The following is a 25,139-nucleotide window of genomic DNA, read 5'->3' as shown; positions in this document are numbered from 1 at the left end:
CTCGGGGAAGTTTTAACCTAAGCTGGTAAAAATAAGCTTACGGGGGTTTTCATGCAGGTCCCCACATCTGTACCCTAGAGTTCAGAGTGGGGAAGGAACCTTGACACCACCCTATACCGGAAATCTACTGACCGCTATACTTACCTACATGCCTCCAACTTCCATCCAGGACACATTTACACGATCCATTGTCTACAGCCAAGCCCTAAGATGCAACCAAATTTGCTCCAATCCCTCAGACAGAGACAAACACCTATAAGATCTTTATCAAGCATTCTTAAAACTACAATACCTACCTGGGGAGGTGAGGAAACAGACTGACAGAGTGAGATGGGTACCCAGAAATCACCTACTACAGGACAGGCTCAACAAGGAAAATAACAGAACACCACTGGCCATCACGTACAGCCCCCAGCTAAAACCTCTCCAGCACATCATCAATGATCTACAACCTATCCAGGAAAACGATCCCTCACTCTCCCAGACCTTGGGAGACAGGCCAGTCCTCGCTTACAGACAGGCCCCCAACCTGAAGCAAACACTCACCAGCAACTACACACCACAGAAACACTAACCCAGGAACCAATCCCTATAGCAAACCTTGTTGCCTACTCTGCCCCCATATCTACTCTAGTGACACGATCAGAGGACCCAACCATATCAGCCACACCATCAGAGGCTCATTCACCTGAACGTCTACTAATGTTATATATTCCATCATGTGCCAGCAATGCCCCTCTCCATTGGCGAAACCGGACAGCCCCTATGTAGAAGAATAAATGGACACAAATCGGACATCAGGAATGGTAACATACAAAAGCCAGTAGGAGAACACTTCAATCTTCCTGTACATTCTATAACAGATTTAAAAGTAGCTATACTTGAACAAAAAAAATTTCAGAAACAGACTTCAAAGAGAAACAGCAGAACTAAAATTCATTTGCAAATTTAACACCATTAATTTGGGCTTTAATAGGGACTGCGAGTGGCTGGCTTATTACAAAAGCAGCTTTGCATCTCCTGGAATTGACACCTGCCCATCTATTATTGGGAGTGGACCACATCCACACTGATCGAATTGGCCCTGTCAGCACTGGTTCTCCACTTGTGAGGTAACTCCCTTCTCTTCATGTGTCAGTATATTTATGCCTGCATCTGTAATTTTCACTCCATGCATCTGAAGAAGTGGGGTTTTTACCCATGAAAGCTTATGCTCAACTAAATCCGTTAGTCTTTAAGGTGCCATTGGACTCCTTGTTGTTTTTGTACCTACAGACTAACACGGCTATCCCCTGATACCCGCTTTATATTCCAAGAATATTTATGAATGTATGCAGGGGAAAATGCACTAGAATAACCCATTTCACAATGAGATTAAACCATAACACCATATAAAATAAAACAGAAAATAAGGTCTTATAATGGAAAGTGTTGGGCAATAGTACCCAGAAGGCTAGACTAGCAGCCCCCACCTAGAACAGTAATGGTGCATTACACCCTTAGGATATTTCACCGTCTTGTGCTCGCAGTGGTATCTGAAGGTCCTCCTGTGTCCACTATTCTTTTGGAAAGACTGTTGTCTTCCCCATATCCTTAACAAGAGAAACGTGGTCTAATTTATTCTCTCTCTTCTCCTTTGAGAGCGGAGAGAGATCCATTTCCTTGTAAAGCTCCAGCATACAATTCTCTCAGACCTAAAGAATCCACATCAGTTCAGGTTACATTAAACAAAAGCAGTACTTCTTGGCAAGATGCAGGAGAGAGAGCAGAAACAAAACGATGTTAGATATTAAACATCTGGGGTGAAATCCTGGCCCTACTGATGTCAATGGAAGTTTTGCTATTGCTAATTTCACCCCACACATGTCAAAGAATGAGCTGTCCTAACACTTGAGTTACAGAATAAATGAATGGTTTACCTTTCTCCCAGTGTAGTAGAAGCTGCTTGGCCTTCTGTCAGCCACAGCTATGGATCTACCTTAACCTGTCAGAATTACATCTGGGAATAACATTTCTGAGAGTAATGTGAAATCAGCCAGTTACAGACTCTGTCCTACTCTCTGCTTTTGAGATAAACTTAATTTACATTGCATATTAGCATTTGATTAAGACATCCTTTTATCAAGTCAGATAATGTACAGAAACATAAAAGTCCCTTCTTCCTGGAATCAGACACACATTCTGTCTATCCATCTAGATACTTATACATCCCTTTTCACCATCTGACTTATTGCTAGTTGTATACTCTTTCCTCCAGTCTGCGATAGTTTATGTCCATTTTATGTCTTATCTAGAAATAACTTTTCAGTGGACATCGCCCTGCTAAATAAAAAACTTGAAAATAAACTTCAATTATCCTTCCTTTCGGACTTCTGGAAAGTCCAGATTACAACACAATGACTTCCAAACCGTAACACTCCTAAGAATACTCCTGGCTTCCAGTCATGTGCTCCGTGTCCCCTAGACCACACTGTCTCTTGCATGAAAATTCACCATAGTGGAAGATTTATGGAGCTTGAATTACTGAATTTTAGATCCCCATAAATTAGAGCCCCATAAATCTTGAGTAACGCCACTATGGTGCCTTCTTAGCCACTGGCCTTTGATTCTCACTGAATTCTTGGCAGAATCTAGAAGGCCAGACTCTGAAGAAGAGAACCATTAGTTTTGTAATAAGTAATTTCCAAATGCCAAACCATATTCTGCAATGGGGTTATAAGAAAGAAAGAAGGAAAGAAAGAAGCAAGCTTGGTGTTACCCAAAAGCTCATCTCAAGGGAACCAAGCAAGTCCTCCAGTAACAAAATTACTGTGGGGCTCATGTGTATCCATAAAAGACAAAAGGCATTTCACAAACAATTTTTCAGAAGCTTTCTACAGACAAACTGGAGAATATAAAAATTTTAATTTCAAGGCAGAAGTAGAATGGAAGTGACTATAGAAATATCATATTCATGTCTTCTCATTTGTTTCCCCATCACCTCCAAAGTCACCTTCATAAATTATTAGAAAAAAAAAAACACTTTCATTCTGGGCCGTCCCCTACTTTGGAGCAGTCATTGACCTTCCAGCATTGCATCGTTCAATGTTGAATGTGTCTTTTACTGAAGAAATACATGCTGCTCTGGTGGGCAGTATGGACCTCATATAATCAGTATTTTCTATCTTCCACTTCTCTACAGACTCAAAACAACAAATATCAAATGGGTTACCTGTCCAATGATAACCCATAAGATTGTTCTTACTCAGCACTGCACTTTTACTTATATTTAGGAAGGTGCCAGGGTTCCTGCCCCACTCTGAACTCTAGGGTACAGATGTGGGGACCCACATGAAAGACCCCCTAAGCTTATTTCTACCAGCTTAGGTTAAAAACTTCCCCAAGGCACAAATCCTTCCTTGTCCTTGGATGAGTGCCGCTGCCACCACCAAGTGAGTTAGACAAAGATTCAGGAAAAGGACCACTTGGAGTTCCTGTTTCCCCAAAATATTCCCCCAAGCCCATTCACCCCCTTTCCTGGGGAGGCTTGAGAATAATCTACCAACCAGATAGGTAAACAAGGTGAGCACAGACCAGACCCTTGGGTTTTTAGGACACTAAAAACCAATCAGATTCTTAAAAAACAGAACTTCATTATAAAGAAAAAAAGTATAAGTACCACCTCTGTAAAATCAGGATGGAAGGTAATTTTACAGGGTAATAAGACTTAAAACACAGAGGATTCCCCCCTAGGCAAAACTGAAAAGTTACAAAAAACAGGGATAAACCTCCCTCTTAGCACAGGGAAAATTCACAAGCTAAAACAAAAGATAATCTAATGCATTCCTTACTATTACTTACTATTTCTGTAATATTAGATGTATCATTTCAGTAGGAGCTGGGTTACTTGCTTGGTCTCTCTCTTTGTCTCGGAGAGAACACACACAGAGCACAAAACAAAGCCTTCCTCCCCCCCAACCCCCCAGATTTGAAAGTATCTTCTTTCCCCATTGGTCCTTCTGGTCAGGTGCCAACTAGGTTAATTGAACTGATTAACCCCTTACCTCTCTACCTCTGGCCAAGAGGGATTTTATACTGCATACATAAAGGTTGTTATCCTTCCCTTTATATTTATGACAGAAGGTGATATGTTTTTGGTTTTGAATATAAAGTTATATAGACAGACATTTTAATTAACTCAGTTTTTAGACATTTTCTCTTTTTACTCTAACACTCCAATTGATACACTCGACCAAGCACCTACCAGAAAACACAAGATTATGGAACCAATTCTGCAGCCTTTACCTATGTTGACTGCATGGGACTACTCAAAAAAATGCAACTCAAAAAGAATAAGGTTTAAAAAGAAATCTCAAAACCCACTGATTCAGTACAAAACATACAATGCTCTTTCCAATTTACAGTTACACCACCACAACTTCCAAAACTGCACCGTCACCATTAAGATCTGTATAATTGTCATTTAGAAATCAATAATGTTATCACAGCAATGTTCATTAAAGCTATGAAGATATTCGCAAAAAGAAAAGGAGTACTTGTGGCACCTTAGAGACTAACCAATTTATTTGAGCATAAGCTTTCGTGAGCTACAGCTCACTTCATCGGAGCTGTAGCTCATGAAAGCTTATGCTCAAATAAATTGGTTAGTCTCTAAGGTGCCACAAGTACTCCTTTTCTTTTTGCGAATACAGACTAACATGGCTGTTACTCTGAAACCTATGAAGATATTAACAGACATCACCTTATAATGTAAAAACAATCCTCTTTTCCTCGACTGCAACTTTCAAGAAGAGGTTATTTTATAGAAGGGAAGCATGGTCGTCAGTTTGAGCAGAGTTGGAGTGATGGTTTAATGTCCTAGCTGCTGCAGCATAAGACAAATACAAAAGGTATCACAAGGAGTCCGGTGGCATCTTAAAGACTCACCGAGTTATTTGGGCATAAGCTTATGCCCAAAAAAATCTGTGAGTCTTTAAGATGCTACCAGACTCCTTGTTGTTTTTGTGGATACAGACTAACACGGATACCCCTTGATACTTGACAAAAGATATCATGATTCTAAGTTCATTTAGGTGCCAAACAGAGGTCTCTGGGAAGAGCAGTCCCATCTATGTTGGAGAAAGTTTTTTTTTTAAAAGCCCACTTTTTGGTTATCAGAATTACTGGTTAAACTCCGAGGCTCTTTTGCATAGTGCTCATCATAGTTTGTTCTTGATCCCTAAGCATGCCAGGAGACATAGTTAACAGAAGGTGGCTGTGTATTATTTCAATAGAGCATTTTTCTTCCTAACACGCACTTACTTTTTGTTAACTCCAATATTCTTTTTCATTAAAAAACCCCCAGAAAATGATTAGCTGTAATAGCTCTTCTATGAATAAAGCTGCACAACAGGATGACAAATATAAATGAGCTATCTATAGCGAAATTTAAGTCTTCAAAAAAATTACAAAAAAAAACAACCATTATAGGTTCCGGGCTGCTCTGGGAGGGAATGTAAATTTGTAATAAATATATCAAATCCCTTAAAAACTACATCCAATGAAACTTCATACTTAGGCTGATTTGCTTTTCAAATCATATAGACATCATACTTACATACAATCTTTCAACAAGTATAACCACAGAGCAATGCAGAGAGATTTAAGAGAAATAAAAGTGTGATCAGCTAGTTTGTAATCTTCTTTTCTCTTATTCTCCTCCCTATAGCCGCATTAAATTGCCTGTTGAGAACAACAACGTATTTGTGCTTTATAGGTAGAATGATTTGTATTATGTAAAGATTTGGCTAACAGACTAAAGACGCATTCACACTGAGCTGGATTACATGCTGTTAATAATTTTCTGGATGCTCTAGGGATGCCTATAATTCTGGAGGACTACAGTTTAGCATTTGAATATACGCCTTGTGATTTCTCAAAGCAGACTTTTTAATCATTTTTCTAGAACCACACTAACCAAAAATCAGACAGTTGAGAGTGTTTTGGAAGGGAAATGAACTGCAATCCAGTATGGTTTTTTTCCTCCTCTCAATAGGAAGCATAAAATTTACCTTTTCCTATTAAACTGTATGACTTCTCATACTAGTTCAATAGCTTTCATTACAATGTTGTACTCAGAGAATATTTGGTTAGCACTACAGTAACAGGGCTGTGAAATAGTCTTTACGCTCGACAAATGTGCAGAACAGCAAGCAAGTCAGAATTATTTGTTTTGAATAAAAGTTCAAACTATCTGTAGTACTGCAGTAACTGTTTGGAAATTTGGTTTTGATATCACAAGCCCTTGTTTCAAAAATATTCTTAAGAAATATCATTTTAAATAAATTAAATATCTAGTATTGCAAAGCAATACCCATCAAAATGTTAACATTCTTTCATTATTAACTATAAAATTCAGTATAAAGCAGATTCCTTTATTTCTGTTTTCATGAAACGCTAAACTTACTTGGCCTCCATTTACTAAACACTAAAATTCTTTACATTGTGAATATATTTCATAATTTCTGAAATACTTCACATTTCAGAACAGTCTTAAAGGATAAGCTCACTAATAAATGGAATATCCCTGTACAAATACAACTGGGAAACATACTGTAGCATTTCCTTATTAAACAACTTACTTTTCTTAACATTATAAGGGTCACCTACCAAATATACATTGACTGGACATAGTATAAATCCTTTTTTTGACCTTTGGTTTCAAGTTATAATTAGTTGCCTGGTCAGTTGCTTACAGTGTAAACAAAGACTGATAAACCCATATTGGCTGCAAGTATTTATTACATTACAACACAGCTGCCAACTGTCTAACCGTTTTAATAAAAAGCTATTTTCTAAGGTTTATGTTTTATTGCATGTATGACTCCCTTATTGGTTAGCATTTTGGAGTTGTGGAAAAGGTTATGAATTTAGAAACTGACTGCATTCATATTATATTTAAAACTTAATGCTATTTTATTAAAGACATATGGGCCTCCAAAGTACACATATTAAATGTCATGTAAGAAAAGTAGCAGTTTAAATCATGGTCAAATTCATTTTTGACGTGACTCCTGAGGCTTCCCAAGATCTGAACTATTTCTTTGTAAATCTGGCAGTTTAACCACACTCATAAATCACTTTCAAAGCATATTATTTCTTAATTTTACTGCATTAGAGAGCATTTGGCCTACATAGTGAACTGTTTGTAGCAGTTATGTGAACAAAGTTGTACATTTAGTCTTACAATGTGGGAAGGGGTGGGGGAAGCGTCTGCTAGTTTTTCAAAGGAATTTACTTCTTTTTTTTATTTTAACTTAAATAAATACAATTGCTGGTGAAACTTGGCCGGGCAAGATTTACATGCTAGTTTGCTGTATGTACATTAAATGAAGGTTCATGTCCATTAGCTTCTGGACTATAAATTAGAAACACAAAGGTAGCTGTAATTTAATACTTTAGAAAATACACCATAGATATCGCCTTCAGAGGAAAGATGATCTATGGGTCACCACACTACCACGGGTAGAACAGAGAATAATATTCTTGTAGGACAACGCTGATTTTTTTTTTTATTTGACACCTACATACAGTGATGATGGATGCATGAGAAACATACATGTGTAAAAATATATTTTCAGTAAACATTTTTAAAATAAATTTTAAGCAGAATTAAAGGCCCAATCGATTTCCTTTTGAAGTCAACAGAAAGATGCTCATTGAAATCAAGGGGCTCTAAAAGTGATCCTAGTTCATAAAACTTTGATTGTTCCTTATTATGGCATATTTAAACACTGCTACTTTTGAAACATTCTTCATTTATTAGATAAATATCAACTCACAGAGGTGGGTGTGATTTACAGGTCTTGCTATGTACATTTCGTACTAGGACATGAATTTCAAAATAAATCAGGGTAAGATATCTCCGGAGACCTGAGAAATACTGAGTACTCTCAGCTCAAAGTGTCTTCAAAGAGGAAATAAGAGTGCTCAGCATCTCATACAAATCAAGTTCTTTATCTATAAAGCCCAATTTCTGTCAATTGTTCCTGAAAGGGAAATTTACCCAAAGTCATGCAAATCATGACACTTTTCATCCAGAGATGGAACTCAATGGAAAATCTTCTATTGACTTAAATTGAAGCTGGAATTAGATATTCAGTAAAAGGCCTGATTAGCTTGCACTGTAACTGGCATTAACCACTGCAACCAGGCACAAAATTGATGCATTTATTTTCATTGCGTTCCAACAAAATACGAGGCCGCCACTAGCTCTCTCTAGCCTCTGGACTCTGAACCAGAGATTTTAGGCCAAATTTGGCCTTGGTGGAAGCAGGTGCAACCCAATGAAGAGAATCAATTTACATCCATTTATATCAAGCCTGATCTCTCCCCATCCCTTTTCTTTGCCAAAGAGAAGTAATGGAAGCTTTTTAGACATAAGCTGAAAGGGCCATTATCATTGCGTATGTCTTAAAAAAATTATATTGGCCTAAAAAACTCTCAGAATGGCAGCTTTAGACTGGGGGAGAGGGAAGAAGGATAGTGCTTTTTAAAAGCAAATGAGTAGCTTCCCCCCCCCCCCCAAAATAACCTATCAACCAAATTGTTTTTGCCCTGTGGACTAGTTATGGTCTTTGTCCTCAATGAAGACAAAGTGACTGATGCTTTGGAGTGTGTTCAGTGGTAGCATCATCCCTATCATTCCTAGAGGTCATACAGGACCATTGGACTCTGCTTTGGGGGAGGATCATCATGTTTTATCTGAAGTTATTTGGCCTGAGCATGTCTCAAGATGCAAGGCTGGAGCAGCAGGAAGCGAGCCCCGAAATTTTGGTGGATACAAGCCACATTACATATTAATTGTCTTCTGCTCCAAATATTTTGAGATTCACTCAACTAATTCACAGAGCAAAATTAAAAGCAGTAGTCCACTCCGGAACACCTCTATCACAACCAGGGTCTGTGACATGTGCTACTTACATACCACAGTGCTACTGTATTGCATTTTACATGCAAATATAAAGACATGGGCCTTGTCCTGTTGGGTTTACAATTTAAGGTCGGATCCTATAACCTGTTGTTTGCTGGTGGTCTGCTGCCCCTGGGCACAACCCCACTGACATCAGAGTCCACCTGCACACAATTGCCAAGATCAGGAGCTAAAATTTTATTACAGACATAATAATGACAGACACAGGAGGGTCAATGGAGGACAATAGTAAATAAAAGGAGGTAGATAGGGTATTTTAGAGAGTGCAACTACCTGAAGACAAGAAAAAGCAAAAGCTGTTTGTACTTCAGTTTCTTTACTGACTTTTTAAATTGAACGTACAAATGTCATTACCATAAAGGAATGAAGTACATTTCATAGGAAGATTATATTTGATCAGCTCTGGAGCAGATGTGAGCTACAAGAGGTGGAGATTTCAAACAGAAGAGAGTGTGGACATTTGAAACACAATATTATGTAGGCTGCTCCAGGAATAATAGGCAGCATAAAAGACTGACTGAAAACAAAGAACAGAAAAGTAAACAAAGGGAGTGGCTAGGCAGGAAGTGTGTGGGAGAGGGACTAAAAAATTCTGGGTCTAACTCCCAACAAGTTTAGGTTCCAGTTATTTTCCAATGTTTAGAGAAAAAAGACTCAAGATACCAAAAAAGAAATGTAAGGGAGAGGCTTCATTGACTTACAAGTCATGAACATTATAAAGAACGAACAAATTATTATATAATCCTCATTCTACAGCAGGACAACAATTGAAGCCCTGCAGCAATAAGGGAACCCACTTTGGTTCCTTCTCCTAGTTAGAAAAATCTTCAAGCTAAGATCATACGTGGCAGTATTAAGTCTCTGGGCTGGTAAGAAATAATGATTTCCAGTTCCAGGAATATAGCCAAAAACCTTATCATATTTAAAAAGACACAGGAAAAATAAAATGATGTTAAAATACCCTTGCAGAAAACACTTGGTATAATTGCTATCAGTGACAATGCCAGTGAACTTAGCCAAATTAACATCAAAGAAAGCTCTAATTATAGTGCATTGCCTCCTTATTGATAGCATCCTGTCTGTTACTGTAAGACACCCCACTGTAAAGAACATAAAAGCAAACATAATATCTAATTGTGCTATCATTTCCAGTGCCCCTTGCAAGCAGGCTCATCTGCAATCCCTAGTAATTGCTGACCTTCTTGGTTGGTCAGTAGGATGATGAAGGCAATTTAAGACAAAGTGTGTACATGCCCTGCAGAGCTTATTATGGCAGCCATATCATATCTCATCACAGTCAAAACAAATGAGATATGAAAACATAGCCATGACAGTTTTCTCAACTTCTGAGCCAGATATTTCACATTTACCAAAATACATGTAGTTTTTTATTGTTGTTTTGCCATCGATTTTATCTCCCAAAAGAAATAAGGCCATGATGTCTAATTGCGAAATTACATCAGCTTTCCTCAGGGTTTGTAAACAATGTGTGTACCTCTGCACTTAAGAATACCGCTCTAACTGTAGCTATGGGCAACCATTTAGGGAATGTTCAGGATCAACATGCCTCAAAATCCAGGGAAAGCACCAGCATGGGGGAGAAAGAATACAGAGATGAACCAGTCCCGAGTCCCACAAATGTCATATTAAAAGTGTCTTTGAAATAGAACTAACTTTTCTTTAATCAAGATTATGACATACAAAGAAATTCCTATGCTTGCCTGTGATGTCTTCTGCAAACAAAATCCAATCATGTGAGCTTCTCTCAGAATTAAGAACTAAAGTAGAACCTAGCCATATTGATACCGTGTCTCATCCTACCTACAACAAGCGAAAAACAAAAACTTATGGGCTGAAATCATGAATCCTCTAAAATCAATGAGAATTCTGCCTGGTCTTAAGGGGGCCAGGATTTCACCCCCAGTGACTACGTATCAAGAGTCCCTAGAATAACGTAGTTAAATTAGGTGAATAGGTGGAATACTGGACAAACATCCACGTTCTAAACCCAAAGAGTCTGATAATGTCTAGAGGATGCTATTGTCATGGATACATTGGTGACATTGTACTGGGTTCCATACCGAAAGATCTCACAATTTCCAGACAATCTTAACAGATGGGAAATATAACAAATCCGAGAGCAGAAAAATTAAAACAAAGGTAGCAAACAAGTTGTCAAGTTACCATCTTCATTTAAATGTATTTTAAATGATGAACAATGCCTAGAGTGCCTTTCGCCAGAGAATCTCAAAGTGTTTTACAAATATTTAATAAGCCTTATGTAGGAATCAATTCACCTACCACTGAAATACAGCCAACTTTGAGGTACACATCAGCAACTGGTTAAATAGCACACTGCAACACTACATAACAGTTTAGGACAAAACGTAAAAACAATGCCATAGTACATTAAAACTGCAGAGAAATCTAGGGAGACAGAATGTAATTACCTGCATTGGGATTTGGCCAGGGCTCTGGGATTAACACCCCTAATGCCATTGAATCATCACAGACTAAAAGGACCTTGATTCTATGAGTCAGAAACAAATAAAAAGAAAGCCCAAGTCCTTGGAAAGAGACTTCATTTCCATAATGTGTCTTGGACGCAAGTATTGGATATTGAAATCCAATCAAAATAACTTTCAAAAAGAGCTACAATATATTAGTCTTTCAAGAAACATCACTATGAAAATAAACAGTGAAGAAAAGTCCCTCTCCTCCTCCATAACACAATTGTCTAATCTTCAAGAGTCTATTCTTCCTCTCATGTCAGGTGGAGATAAACCAGGTTAGATGTAGAAGACTATGTTCCTTTGCCACTTTAGCATCACCATACCTTCATCTCTATCCCCACTGTTAAAAACTCATCAGTCATCTCTTGCCCCAATGACTGCAGGCTCTTCTTCTCTGGCCACATGACCTCTCATCTCTCCCATGCATATAACACACCACTACAAACATCATCTTCTCTCTCTTCATTGTAACTGTGTTTCTCTCCTCTTTGAGTCCGTTTACCAACTTCCTGTCTCCTCTTGAATCACATCCTAAATCATCTTCCTTACTTCCCAGGTTCTCCATAACTCTGCTCCTATCTACATTTCTACTGTCGTCATTTTCTTATATTCCACTTTGTACATTGTCCACCCTATCATCTCCATTATTCTTGGGAGTTGTCTGTTTCTCACAGCATCATACCTTGTTTCCCAGTCACCATCCCATACACTTGGAACATCCTCTCTCCTCCCGCGCAATCCACCTACTTCCTTTAAAGGCACCCTTAAAAACTCAGTCCCTCCATCTTGCATTGCAACACTTATCTCTGCCTTGTTTCTCCCCATTGTCATCCCCCTTTTGCCAATGACTGGATTTTTAAAAGCCACGTTTTTTAAAAAAGCTAGAATTGCTGTCTGTGGACTGTTTCCCTCTCTCCTCCACAGTTTTTTCACCACAGCATGGTCTCTCTCAATACTTTGTAACTGTATATAATAGACTATAAGATCCTTGGCCAGGGATAGCGTTTCTTCTTATGTTCATAATGCACTGTGAAGATCTATGACACCATATGAATAATGACAGAATTTTGAGCCAATAAGAACCAGTGCATACCCACCGACAAATTTAGTCCCTGATCCTATAACTGGATCTGATGACAAGGACTCCTATCATCATCAGTGGAGTTCTGCATGTGTGCAAGGGTCTGAGCTAGCAAATCCAGTTACACGACCAAGGTCTTAATATATATGTGCAGTATCAAGTTTTACTTGTCTTACAGTATTCATGTATCCAACCTGTCCTAAACTATATAGCAATACTTGCAGTGAGCTATCGAACAGCTGCTGAGCTTCACCCCACTGGTAGTGTAAGTTTAGAGGTTATTATTTAAAATTTTGGTCATTCTAAGATGACATTGGTTTACATTTTGGATGTATTTTCTGATCGCTCTGGGACCAATAGAATAGTAAAAATCATTTGTTTTGCATCCTCTAGTGCAAATCTCAGACTCTATCCTGCTTTCTGACACCAAGTCATGGTATTGTCGCTTATGCATCAATATGCAGTCTTTGTGCAATATGTCATGTTGTATGGTACCACACCTGCTTACTGAAGATTTGTGACTGAGCCCTCAACTGTATAATAACCTACACAATTTTCAATGTTACTTGCCATGACAATTTTTATTGACTCTTCTGCTGTTTTTGGCAAATGAATAAGATCCATTCCAGTATGCACTCTTAGCATAATTTTCAGTGCTGAACAATTTCTTCTTTTGAAATGAACTTGAGTAACAGATATAAGCTGTACTTTTTAACTGCAACAGCACACGCTGCTGCAGAAATGTTCTGCTGGAAGACACATGGACTCATAAATTACTATTTCCTCATGCAATATATCTGGAAGGAATTAAAGTTACACATGAGCCCAAGATTTGCTATTTAAAATTTTCTAAAGAGCTAAAAAAAGGGAGTTAAATACTACTTTTAATTCTGATCTATTATGAACCATGTATTTTCATGGTGGTACTGTATCGGAGTCTGAGTCACAGACCAGAACCTCATTGTACCACACACTGTACAAATACATAATAAAAAGACAGTCCCTGCCCCAAAGAGCTTACAGATTAACTACAAAACAAGAGACAACAGGTGGGTACAAACAAACAGACAGGGGAACACAAGAAAAAGTGAGACTTACTGCTCAGCATGATAGGCAGTGATCTCAGCACACCAGCTGTTTAACTATTGTCAAGTTTGTGGGTTTGGGCTTTTTCCTCCTCCACAGCTAACCTCAAAGATACCGTGAATCATGATGTCTACAAATTTATAGTACTCAAAGGTTGGTAATTTCATCTTTCTAGTCACATAAAACAATTCTTTGTAGCTGTGGTAGGTCACTTCCCCCTAGCTTGCTTTCCCCCTCCTAGTTAAATGCTAACAGAATATTAGTAGCTATTGATCTAAAGAATTGACAGAGCTAAAAACTAGTGTACTATGTTAAATGAGAATTTGGAACCCCAATGTTCAAATACTGTAACTATCATTGGTATTCAAGTGATGCAATTCTCAAAAGTGTTACTGAAATAATGCACGGATTAAAAAAAAAAAAGCAAAAAATGACATAAAAATGACATCATTTTAAGACAAGATATCTCGTAATCTACCACAGACCAAAACACAAACAGACCAGTAGGGTTACGAGAAAACAACTTCTAAACTCTAGTCTGGGCCCAATGATGAGAAAGAAAAAAATTCCCTGTTGAAAATCTCATGGCAAAGGCTGCAAACAGAGTAAGAGTGCCTTCATAATAAATGGGCCCTGCCCCAAAGAGTTTACCGTCTAAATGGACAAGACAAAGGATAAGATGAGGCACAACAACAGTTTAAATGACTTGTGCAAGGTAATACAGGAAATCTGTAGCAAAGCCAGAAGCAGAACCCTGATCTCCTGACTCTCATTCCAGTGCTTTAGCCACCAGATCATCCTTCCTCTCTAATTAGTTTCATTTCAGATTGGTAGGGATGGCAGGTCCAATATTTTCGATTCATTTATTCCTTGTCAAAAACTTCAAACTTAACCCATAATTTTGGCTTAAAAGTTGATGCTCTCCAACTTTGGCAATATTGGGGGTTTTCTTAAAGCCCCACTTTCCTGAATCACATGAATATGATTTCAACTCCAAAAAAATAACATAAAAAGCAAATTCCCAGTCCTCAGTTGTGCAGAAAAACTTGAAAGTGTGACACACATGACCCAAAAGGACTCAGAAACCAGGAGACAAAGAACCCAAAATAATCTCAACAGCTTTTGAGGCCTGGATCATGATTTTTGAATGCCTGAGTTTGGCAATGGTGTGCTTTTATCATAGTTTATTACCTGAATACACAGATGAGAGCACCAGTAATGTGCAGGCCAAATCTTCCAGCACAAGCAAAGGCTGTTCACTACAGAGCACTCCATGTACTATAGTGCACAGTGAGGGTATCTGGGGTAACAGTGGCTGGATACACAGATCTACTCTCCAAAATCCCTCACTTAAAGCTAGGTATATTGTCTAGCCATGCAGGCTTGAGTCTCTGTTAGCGGATGTAAAGCAGCTCTGCTGAAACCTTGTAGCCTGGATAGAAGGGAACGGAGAGGGTTCCATCCTCTGACTCCAGAAGAGCATTCCTACATACAATTTGTTTTCTCCTACTGGGCACAGGGTCCAGGATTGTGCCTTAGGGTCTCTACTATGAGGAGGGAACAACAGATATGTTGGAATGCCAACTTCATTTACACATTCATTTTTTTTCCATTGAGTGTTGTTGGCTTGGCGAATTAGGACTATTTTACTTCTTAGCCTATAATCATTACAGAAGTCAACAAACGAGTACTCGGTTAATATATTACATTACTTTCATTGGCGTTTTAGTATCAGCCAAAGGTGCCAGTGTTATGATACTTACCCCCTCTACTAACCATCCCTCAAATTTGTGTCTACACAAGATCAAATACCAAACTATTTTGATCCTCTATAAATGCTACTTGTACAGTTCTTCAATTCTATTCCAACTGCATGCCCAAAGGTTTTTATTTTGCCATCACCATACTTTGCTTTCCTCTAATGAGTTGTGAGCCCTTTGTCTTGCTTTTAATTGCAAATGGGCTTTACTAAAATGGGCATTTACTAGTACCTGAGCTAGCAGGTCGCTGTAGTGTTGAAAGTCTCTGGGACTATTAGTGGTTGTAGACTAATAGCAACTAGACTGGCCACACCAGCAGCATGCACCTATGTTCGGTACAACCAACACTGGTAACAGCAGTTAAAAGGACAGAAGACCCAGCAGGTGCACCAGCCTATTTCTCTTTCTTTGTTTTGTTTTAAGTATTCCTGATAATTCACTTAAATGGTACAGACAGAAATCAAGAAGAATCATCTACAGAGATCAAACTTCCAAGGTGTGCCAGTAATGGAGAAAAAGGGCATAAATATATGTTTTTAGTGAGTAGGATTTTCTTGAATTTTAATGTTCTTATGTCAGCAAAATAATTTCTGGTTAATTAGGAAAAAGTCCTTATGTTTAACACACACTTCCTATGGGAGCATTAAAATACATTAATCTGATTTAAAGCTACAAAAGCAAGGGAATTCCCAGTTAAGGGTGACACTGCCTCCTTAACTCAGCCCTGCTACGCCTCAGTATTGTCATAGGTAAGGTAAGTAAGTTGATTCACTATTTGGAGACCATTACAGCATGATGTTTTCTGTACAGTGTTCCTAAATGCTCTAACTCATACCTTTAACATTACTGCAAAACATTTTCTGTGGCTAGATTTAATTTGTATTTTTAACTGTGTTTTTGTTTTAACAGTGAAATATTTTAAAATGACAAATTTAAAATAGACACCAAGTTGGTCTTGGTCCAGGCAAGCGTCACTATTACTCGATGTAGATCTTTGACATAAAAGACAATAAGGACTCCTTGCAAACCACTGTAGTTTGCCACGTGAGAAGTATTTGGGGATTTTTTTTTTTTACAATCAAAGAGTTAAGTACTCTTTATACCCTATATTGCTGTACATGGACTATTGACCGAACACTGTGTTATGGTCTCTTGTTTAAGTATATATTTAGGGACTTCTGAAACTGTATATGATGGATGCTTCAGTATGTCTGATTGTAACATGACTTACTGCAATGTCTTCTTTGAAGCCATTATTATTTACTGCATCACAGTCTAGTTGGGAGTCTTAAATCTGTGGCTGCTTACCATTTTAAGACATGGAATTCTGACACAATGGACGAGAAGAAACTTTTACAGTCTATTGTGTCAAGGATCACTTAGAGAGAGTTCTTAACTAGCTGGCACTTCACTGACACAACAGATCTTAACTCCTTTTGTTATAACCATACAGCTAAGGGTAGCCTAGAATTTCTCCTTACCTGTAAGGGGGTAAGAAGCTCAAATAACCTGGTTGGCACCTGATCAAAAGGACCAATGGGGAAAGAAGATACTTTCAAATCGGTGGGGGGGGGGAGGGGAGCGGGGAAGGCTTGCTTTGTGCTCTTTTTTTTGGTGTGTTCTCTGGGGAAGCAGAGAAGCATCAGGTCAGAAAACTCCTCTTAAAATCATCCTAAAATGAGTCTCAATATTGCAGAAAGAGTAAGTAAATAAGGCAGGGTGTGTTAGATTACCTTTTGTTTTCAACTTGTGAATTTTCCTTTTGCTAGAGGGAGGTTTATACCTGCTTTTTTTTTTTCTCTAACTTTGGAACTAAAGCTAGAGGGGGTTCCTCTGTGTTTTTGAATCTTTTGTTATTCTGTAAAGTATTTACCATCCTGATTTTACAGAGGTGATTCTTTTACCTTTTCTTTAAATAAAATTCTTCTTTTAAGAACCTGATTGATTTTTCACTGTTCTTAAGATCCAAGGGTATGGGTCTGTGTTCACCTGTACCAATTGGTAAGCATATTATTGTCAAGCCTTCCCCAGGAAAGGGGGTGTAGGGCTTGGGGGAATATTTTAAGGAAACAGGAACTCCAAGTGGTTCTTTTCCTGAATCTTTGTCTAACTCACTTGGTGGTGGCAGCAGTACCCATCCAAGGACAAGGAAGGATTTGTGCCTTGGGGAAGTTTTTAACCTAAGCTGGTAGAAATAAACTTAGGGGGTCTTTCATGCAGGTCCACACATCTGTACCCTAGAGTTCAGAGTGGGAAGGGAACCCTGACATGTTTCCCCATTGGTCCTTTTGGTCAGGTGCCAACCAGGTTATTTGAGCTTCTTAACCCCTTACAGGTAAGGAGGAATTCTAAGCTACCCTTAGCTGTATGGTTATGACACCTTCAGAGCCCTTAACTCTGTAGCTAGTGTAGATGCTATGTGCTAGGTCCATATGCAATGAATCCTAGGAAGGTTTGTTAAAATACAAATAATGAGCATGCATAAGGGGGAAAAAGGTTTCCAAATGGCCCCATTTTAATGTATCTTTTACTATTTTTATAAATGACCAACTTCTCTGATTCAAGAAAAAAAAGGCGCATGAGACAAATTAAGACAGATGCCACATATCCAAGCAAAGAACTGTGCCTCCATTCTTAGAAGCATTATTTTATACAGCGATATCATCTATATCTATCTATCTATATATATATCATACATGAAGGGACATTTGAGTGACTTTACTAGTAACCATTTGTTTATACCTATACAGCATATAGTATAATCACTCAAATGTCCCTTCATGTATGATTTGATTTTAATGGCTTTAGAGAAAATAGATGATAAAACTATTAGGGTAGCAAAATAATATACCTTGTGGGTGGTAAGCAACATGAAAACACCGATAGTGATCAAAAACTAACAGGTACTGCAGTTTTTGCTTAGCTAAGCTGGTGTTAGCTGCATTTCTAAATATCTACTTTTCCTAACATAATAAAATAACATTTCACCTCCCTATAGAAGATGGGTATCAAAACAGCACAGTGTGAACACAAGTTAGATGACCTCATCCTATGAAATACAGCCATAACCTCAACCTGCCTTGTTGCTTAATTAGCTTCCTTTAGGTATTTACAAAAAGCAATCTATGTCAGGTTTTGAGACTACAGTGTGAAGAGTAAAATATTTGAAAAATAATCACAAAATAAAAGCCATTTAAAAATAAATGAATTTCAATCTTTTGAGCATAATGGGCCAGGTGCTCAGTTGGAGTAAATTGATATAGCTCCATGGATGTGAAGTCACGTCATTGGGGCTACGCTGATTCATACCAGCAGAGTATTTGGTCCAACACGCTTAAATCACAAGACTTACTCATGTGCGTCCTCTTCACATTATCCGTTACTATAAGCATAACTGAGAAAACTATAAAGTTAAAATGCAGTAAGGGAAACAAAGAAGTGTTGGTTTCACTGGCAATTTGCTAGAATAGACAAATGCATACATTGCGAAAAATAAACATAATACTACGCACGGTATCCTAAAATATGGTGTATATAGATTTGTCATTAACTAAGATTTATATGTATATACATACACACACTCCGTGAGTGTGGGGATGTATGTCTACAGTATGTCTGTATATAAAACTGTAACCAATGTGATACAAACTGGATGAAGAATTAAATTAGCAGGTAAGCTTTTTTCAAAACTAATATAACCAGTTTTCTGATGCTTCATCCATTCATTTTGTTTATTCATGCTCATAAGCAATGTACAAACAGGGGGAATCCTCAAATGCGCATTTTCAACTATGCCCATTTAACCCTGCCCTGTTTTGCATTTTTAAATTCTTAAAGATGAAACACTTGGTAGCAAAATTCATAGTCAAGCTATAAAGAGGAGGAGGGTACAGCTTTAAATAATTATGTCAAAGAAATGACAACTGAGCTCTTTGCAGGAGCAGGGATGAATAATTACAAAGCTGGGACATAATTAAGCAATTTTGACTGTCGTATTCTTAAGCTGTCGTTCTGATGTGAAGTGCTGTCATGCCCAGCAACATACTTCACACTGGACAGGCATCTTCCACTTTGATCTACACTTATGCCAGTGAAATGAGGTCACAGTCTGGTCATTAAATGAGGCTTCCTCATCTGGCTCAATGCCCCGTATCTAGCCAGGCTTACAAGATTTTTATTAAAATCAAGCATGAGACAACATTCAATATTTTGACAGAGGAAAATAAAAACATCACAGAGTAATGAAGTTTAGCTCACTTTACATGGAGAGATGGAACAGTGCATTGTAACGTTAAACTGTTTTCTAATGAATGACTGCATCTCTCTATCAGAGAGTCACATCACAAACAGATGCATTTTAAACAACAAAGGATGAAATGAAGCAAAGCACAAGAAAGTGCAGCGTCTTGTTAAAAAAATAAAAACCTGAGACATAAATTTAAGTATAGGAATTTATACAATATAAAATATTTATGACTTTGCGAAGACTTGTGATTGCCAGATACTTCTGCATTTGTGTAAATAAAAGCGGGTTGGATGAAAATGTCCTGACTTTATTCTCATTTCTGGTGTTGTTCTCAGTGGGTCATTCTGCTCTCCCACATATTTTATGGAAAGAATAAAATGACACATCACAGCCTCTTCCAGTTTATCAATCTGCTTTGGTTTTTTTTGTTTGTTTTTTGCCGAGTACATTTTCCTATTTCCTGCTTACCATAATGAAAGAAACCAAACTTCAAATTTGATTTTGTTATGAAAAATAAATCTAACAGGTTCAGTGTACTACAATACTCAGGAAAATATTTTCATATGGCATCTATTCAAACCCTCACAACACATTCCAATTCCGCTAATTATCACAAGCTAAATATGAGTCAACAGCATAACACTGCTGCAAAAAAAGCAAACATCATTCTGGGATGTATTAGCAGAACGTTGTAAACAAGACACAAGTAGCAATGTTTCCGCTCTACTCCACGCTGATTAGGCCTTAACTGGAGTACTGTGTCTATTTCTGGGCGTTACATTTTTGGAAAGATGTGGACAAATTGGAGAAAGTCCAGAGAAGAGCAACAAAAATGATTAAAGGTCTAGAAAACATCATCTATGAGGCAAGACTAAAAAAACTGGGTTTGTTTAATGTGGAGAAGACAAGGCTCAGAGGGCACATGGTGCCAGTTTTCAAGTACATAAAAGGTCATTACAAGGAAGAGGGAGAAAAATTATTCTCCTTAACCCCTGAGGATAAGACAAAAAACAATGGGCTTAAACCTCAACATGGTCTGTTTAGGCTGAACATTGGGAAGAACTTCCTAATTGTCAGGGTGGTTAAGCACTGGAATAAGTTGCCTAGGGAGGTTGTGGAATCTCCATCGTTGAAGATTTTTAAGAGCAGGTTAGACAAACACCCTGTCAGGGATGGTCTAGATAATACTTAGTCCTGCCATGAGTGCAGGGGACTGGACTAGATGACCTCTCGAGGTCCTTTCTAGTCCTATGATTATACTTGCCCCCACCCATGTACAGTATAATTAATTCCCTTTATCCAAAATCCTAGTTATCCAAATGCAGTGTGCCTCCCTTATAGTCCTACGTAGTTAATAGTACTTCCATTTATCCGAATGCCCAGTTACCCGAAACTTTCAGATACCCCCAGGCCATTCAAATAAACAGGAGAGTACCATATATACTTGTATATACACATAACGGTTGCCACTAAAAAGCATAATTTCTCAATAATTATCACACCGTGATTTCTGCGATACCACAGTTATTTCCCATTCTAGAGTACCATTTTTGTGGAAACTCGTGGGAAAATGTTCCTTTTAATGGTTTTCACTGTATTTGTATATGTGTAGTGTATCTCTAAATATATACACACACACAGCATCTACAAACTGTTCCACCCAGGCAAAATATGCTTTCATATTATATGTCTGAACATCCATAGTAAAACACATTCACCCAGAGCAATTATTTGTTTTTATATGTATATTCAAACTCAATTACAGTTGCTTATTTTCAAAGTGGTTATTTGTATAGTGTATAACTTTGTATGATGAAGATAATTCTGTAGCACACTTACAGGTATTTATTCATGCCATCAGAAAGCATTTACAAAGGTATTTTATCATGCTTGATAACATCAGCAATTCTGTAACAAGAAAAGGAGTACTTGTGGCACCTTAAAGACTAACCAATTTATTTGAGCATAAGCTTTCGTGAGCTACAGCTCACTTCATCGGATGCATACTGTGGATCCGATGAAGTGAGCTGTAGCTCACGAAAGCTTATGCTCAAATAAATTGGTTAGTCTCTAAGGTGCCACAAGTACTCCTTTTCTTTTTGCGAATACAGACTAACATGGCTGTTACTCTGAATTCTATAACAATTTTTTTTTCAAAAAAAATTCAACAACACTAAATTTTAACACTGTGCGAAGAGAATTGTTGAAATAAATGTATTTTTTACCTTTAAGACTTAGAGGGCTACTAATTCAAAACTACGCAGTTGTCTAAATTAGTAATACAAAGGATAGAGTTTGGATCCTGTCTATGAGAAGCACCTTACCCTTAGCAATTGGTTTAACAGCAAACACAAACTTGCCACTTTCTCCTGCACTAGTCGAAACACAAATGATAGATTTATAAATGAAGAATGTAACTGTTAATAGCATTAGATTAAAACTTAAAGAATAATTATAAAAAACAAGTGGCATAAGCACAACATAATTTACACATTTCAACAGCTGAATTTTGCAGGATTTAGTAAAGAATACTCTGTGAGGAAGCATTTCAAAAAAGCTTAGAAATAAATTATTTCATCTATTACACACTGTATTATAAAAGCTGAAATAGCTAAAGATACTTAGTAAACAATATGTCAAACCTATGCCTGAATAAGAACCGTTAGCATTTTAGTAGTTATAAAATGAATCAATCTGAATTAATTTGCTATCTACTGCAATTGTACTGGTGATAAGGAATTTATCTAGTAACACTTACGCCATCAAATATAGTGTAATTCCATTGCTGCTGCACTATTATTCAGCATTATTGGAAATCTGCAATAAATTATTGATGATGTATTTTTGAGAAGAAAACAGCCTGCAGAAACCGACCAGATTAATAAACTTGAAAAGAATTTTAGATAGCTAATCATTTCGAGAGATATTTGTAATGCTACAAATACACTGAAATACTAAGGGTGCTGTTATCTTGTACTGATCAATGATGAAAGAAGGCAAACTGGAAAAAAATCACATCTGTATTCTGTTTGAGTCAAAGGCACGCTATTTTCCCAATTTTGAGGCAACTGGTGTGAGAAAGCTTGAGTCTGAATCATAGATTAGAGAAACTGTCTCTCCGTCAACACTCATTAATATGACACCACATTAAATTACATTGTATCAACTAAAGGTCAATAAACACCATAGGTGTGAGCTCTGAGATCAACATCTGTGTACAACATGCATGGCAGGGGACAAAGCGTCAGAAAAATTTCCTTCTTTTCTAACATATCACAGAGTTGTTATAGATCTTTAGAAAGATCTTTTGATCCTGGCAACATGTATGTGTTGATTAGTTATGATTAGTTATGATTCAAACCAGCATTTCAACTATGATGCAACAACTACAGTCCATTAATCAGATTTAACAGTAAAATTTTGAACTTGGAAAATACAGATTAAGGATTTTTTTGTCCCACACCTGACTCAATAAGCAGTTCTGTGGCCTACAAGATCTCTGTCCATTGCTTAGACATAGCTTTAACCAACCTTTCAGAATACTTGTTTTAAAGATATATTACTGTTTAACGAAGGTATGCATAGTTACTTTTCTCTGATTTGAAAAGTGGTAGGCAAGTGGGATCAGTGTATGTTATAATCTCCATTTAGTCTCCTACCTTAGCATCCACGGGCTTTACCACTTTCATGAAAGCACCTCGTAACAAGGCTTCCTCACGCTCCCATTTGGTTACTTTCCGAGTATCAAGAAATTTCAGGTTGGTCAATTTGTGCAGAACAAAATACCTAAAAGAAATGACAAAACGTTTGAAGGTTAAAATCCACATTGACGTACAAATCCATCTTCACAAATTATATGACTCAAAAAAATATACAATTGAAATGACCTTTCTTTCCCCAACCTTTCACCCACTCCCTCTGATCTAGCCTACTCTACTTTGTCTATGTCAGGAAACTGATATTTTCCCTTCGTGAATGCAATACTAAGTGGACCAGGGATACTCTGCCGTAGGTGCACACCCAAATGAAGCATTATGTGATGTATGACACGCCCATGAATGGGCCAAATTGGAAAAGGCAGCTTTCTGAGAACATAAATACAGAGACTAGATAGAGAGATTTTGATAAGCACAGCTTCCAAAAAAATTTTAATTTGTTAAGTGTAATGTTATCCGATATCCTGCTGGACAATTTGGGCATGGAGTTATGTAAAAAAAAAAAACCAACAAAATCTTCTCCACCTGCTGTGCAGTTCTGTAATGCTCAGGTCTTCAGTCACAAACTCACCTTCAAACTTTTATTGACTTTTGCTACAAATACAACAATCATCATTGTTAGCAACATCAGGTAAATTGTATATTAGGCTTTTGATCCAGCTTTTCATCACATACCCTAGAAAGTCACCTGCATTAAAGATAATATTCCAAGGTACACAGTGATGTATGCTGTGCATCAAAGGGCATTTAAGAGTCTTATTAAAAACAAGACTTTATCTAGAGATGGTACTGAGCAATATAATTTGGATCTCGCTTCAAGATTGGAATTTTGACCCTGCCACAGTTTGGAGGTATAGTTCCAGTTTTGTCTCGTTACTGATATGGGCCCCATTCATCTAAGCCTAGCTCAGGTTTAGATTCTCAAGTGCGCACACACGCTTACACACACACACAAATTTTGGACAGGTGTTCAGATTCAAAGTTCTTGTTTAGTCCCATTGCTAGTTCTCTGTAACTGCATGTTTTGATCAGATAACAAAAGCTTCATTGGCTTGAAAAATACTGATGGCTCCTTACATACAGAAGTAGAAAGCATGGCATGAATCAAAAGCAAAACCAAACACACAACCATGGAAGGTGATAATATCTAACTACTTCAAGTACCTGCTATTTACATTCAGTCAACCAGATGTGAAACAGACTCTGCAAAGGGAGGAAGTGCCAGACTCTTTCCTGGCAGGGGGTGGAAAGGTGATTGATAATATTCCCCATGCCTAGCTGCTTCCCATAAACACCAAATCAGTCAGTCAGTCAAACTGGTAATCATACTGACTCCCTCTGGCATTTGAAAGAACTCACACACATCCAGAAGTCCCAGAAAACCTTGCACAATGCATATGGCTATATTTTAAAGAGAAAAATAGTGTTATTATTTTAAAGGTCAGAGTTACCTTCAAGTACTCCTCAGTCCTGGAATCTCCTTCACTGTAGGTTTCAAAAGGAGGCTGCATAGTCATCTGTCTTAGATGGCTTAAACAGAACAAATCCTGCATCTTGTTAGGCTAGATGGCCCTTGCAGTCCCTTCTAACCCTATGGTTCTATGATTAACTCAAAGAGATTCCAAATTTGTCCCAAGTTGTGAGACTAACAGAGTTCATGCACATTACATTAATGTTTTTATTAATTATTTAACCTTTCTACATCCAGACAAAAAAAATTCTACAAAGCAGCCTTTCAGCTATATACACCTTTCCTCTGAGGCAAT

The 25,139-nt window shown here is 37.7% G+C and overlaps 1 protein-coding gene across 1 annotated transcript in view; it reads right to left on the bottom strand.

Annotated features, from left to right (window-relative positions):
• Nucleotides 1-25,139, bottom strand: part of LRMDA (leucine rich melanocyte differentiation associated) — a 937,287-nt gene that overhangs the window by 372,671 nt on the left and 539,477 nt on the right. The window contains exon 5 of the mRNA XM_074958646.1: nucleotides 23,317-23,443. Within this exon, the coding sequence (XP_074814747.1) occupies nucleotides 23,317-23,443 (127 nt within the window). The remainder of the gene's footprint in view (nucleotides 1-23,316; nucleotides 23,444-25,139) is intronic.

Source organism: Natator depressus, chromosome 7 (genome assembly GCF_965152275.1).
Source record: "Natator depressus isolate rNatDep1 chromosome 7, rNatDep2.hap1, whole genome shotgun sequence".
NCBI classification, from domain to species: Eukaryota; Metazoa; Chordata; order Testudines; family Cheloniidae; genus Natator; species Natator depressus.
This window is presented reverse-complemented; position numbering and strand designations above follow the sequence as displayed.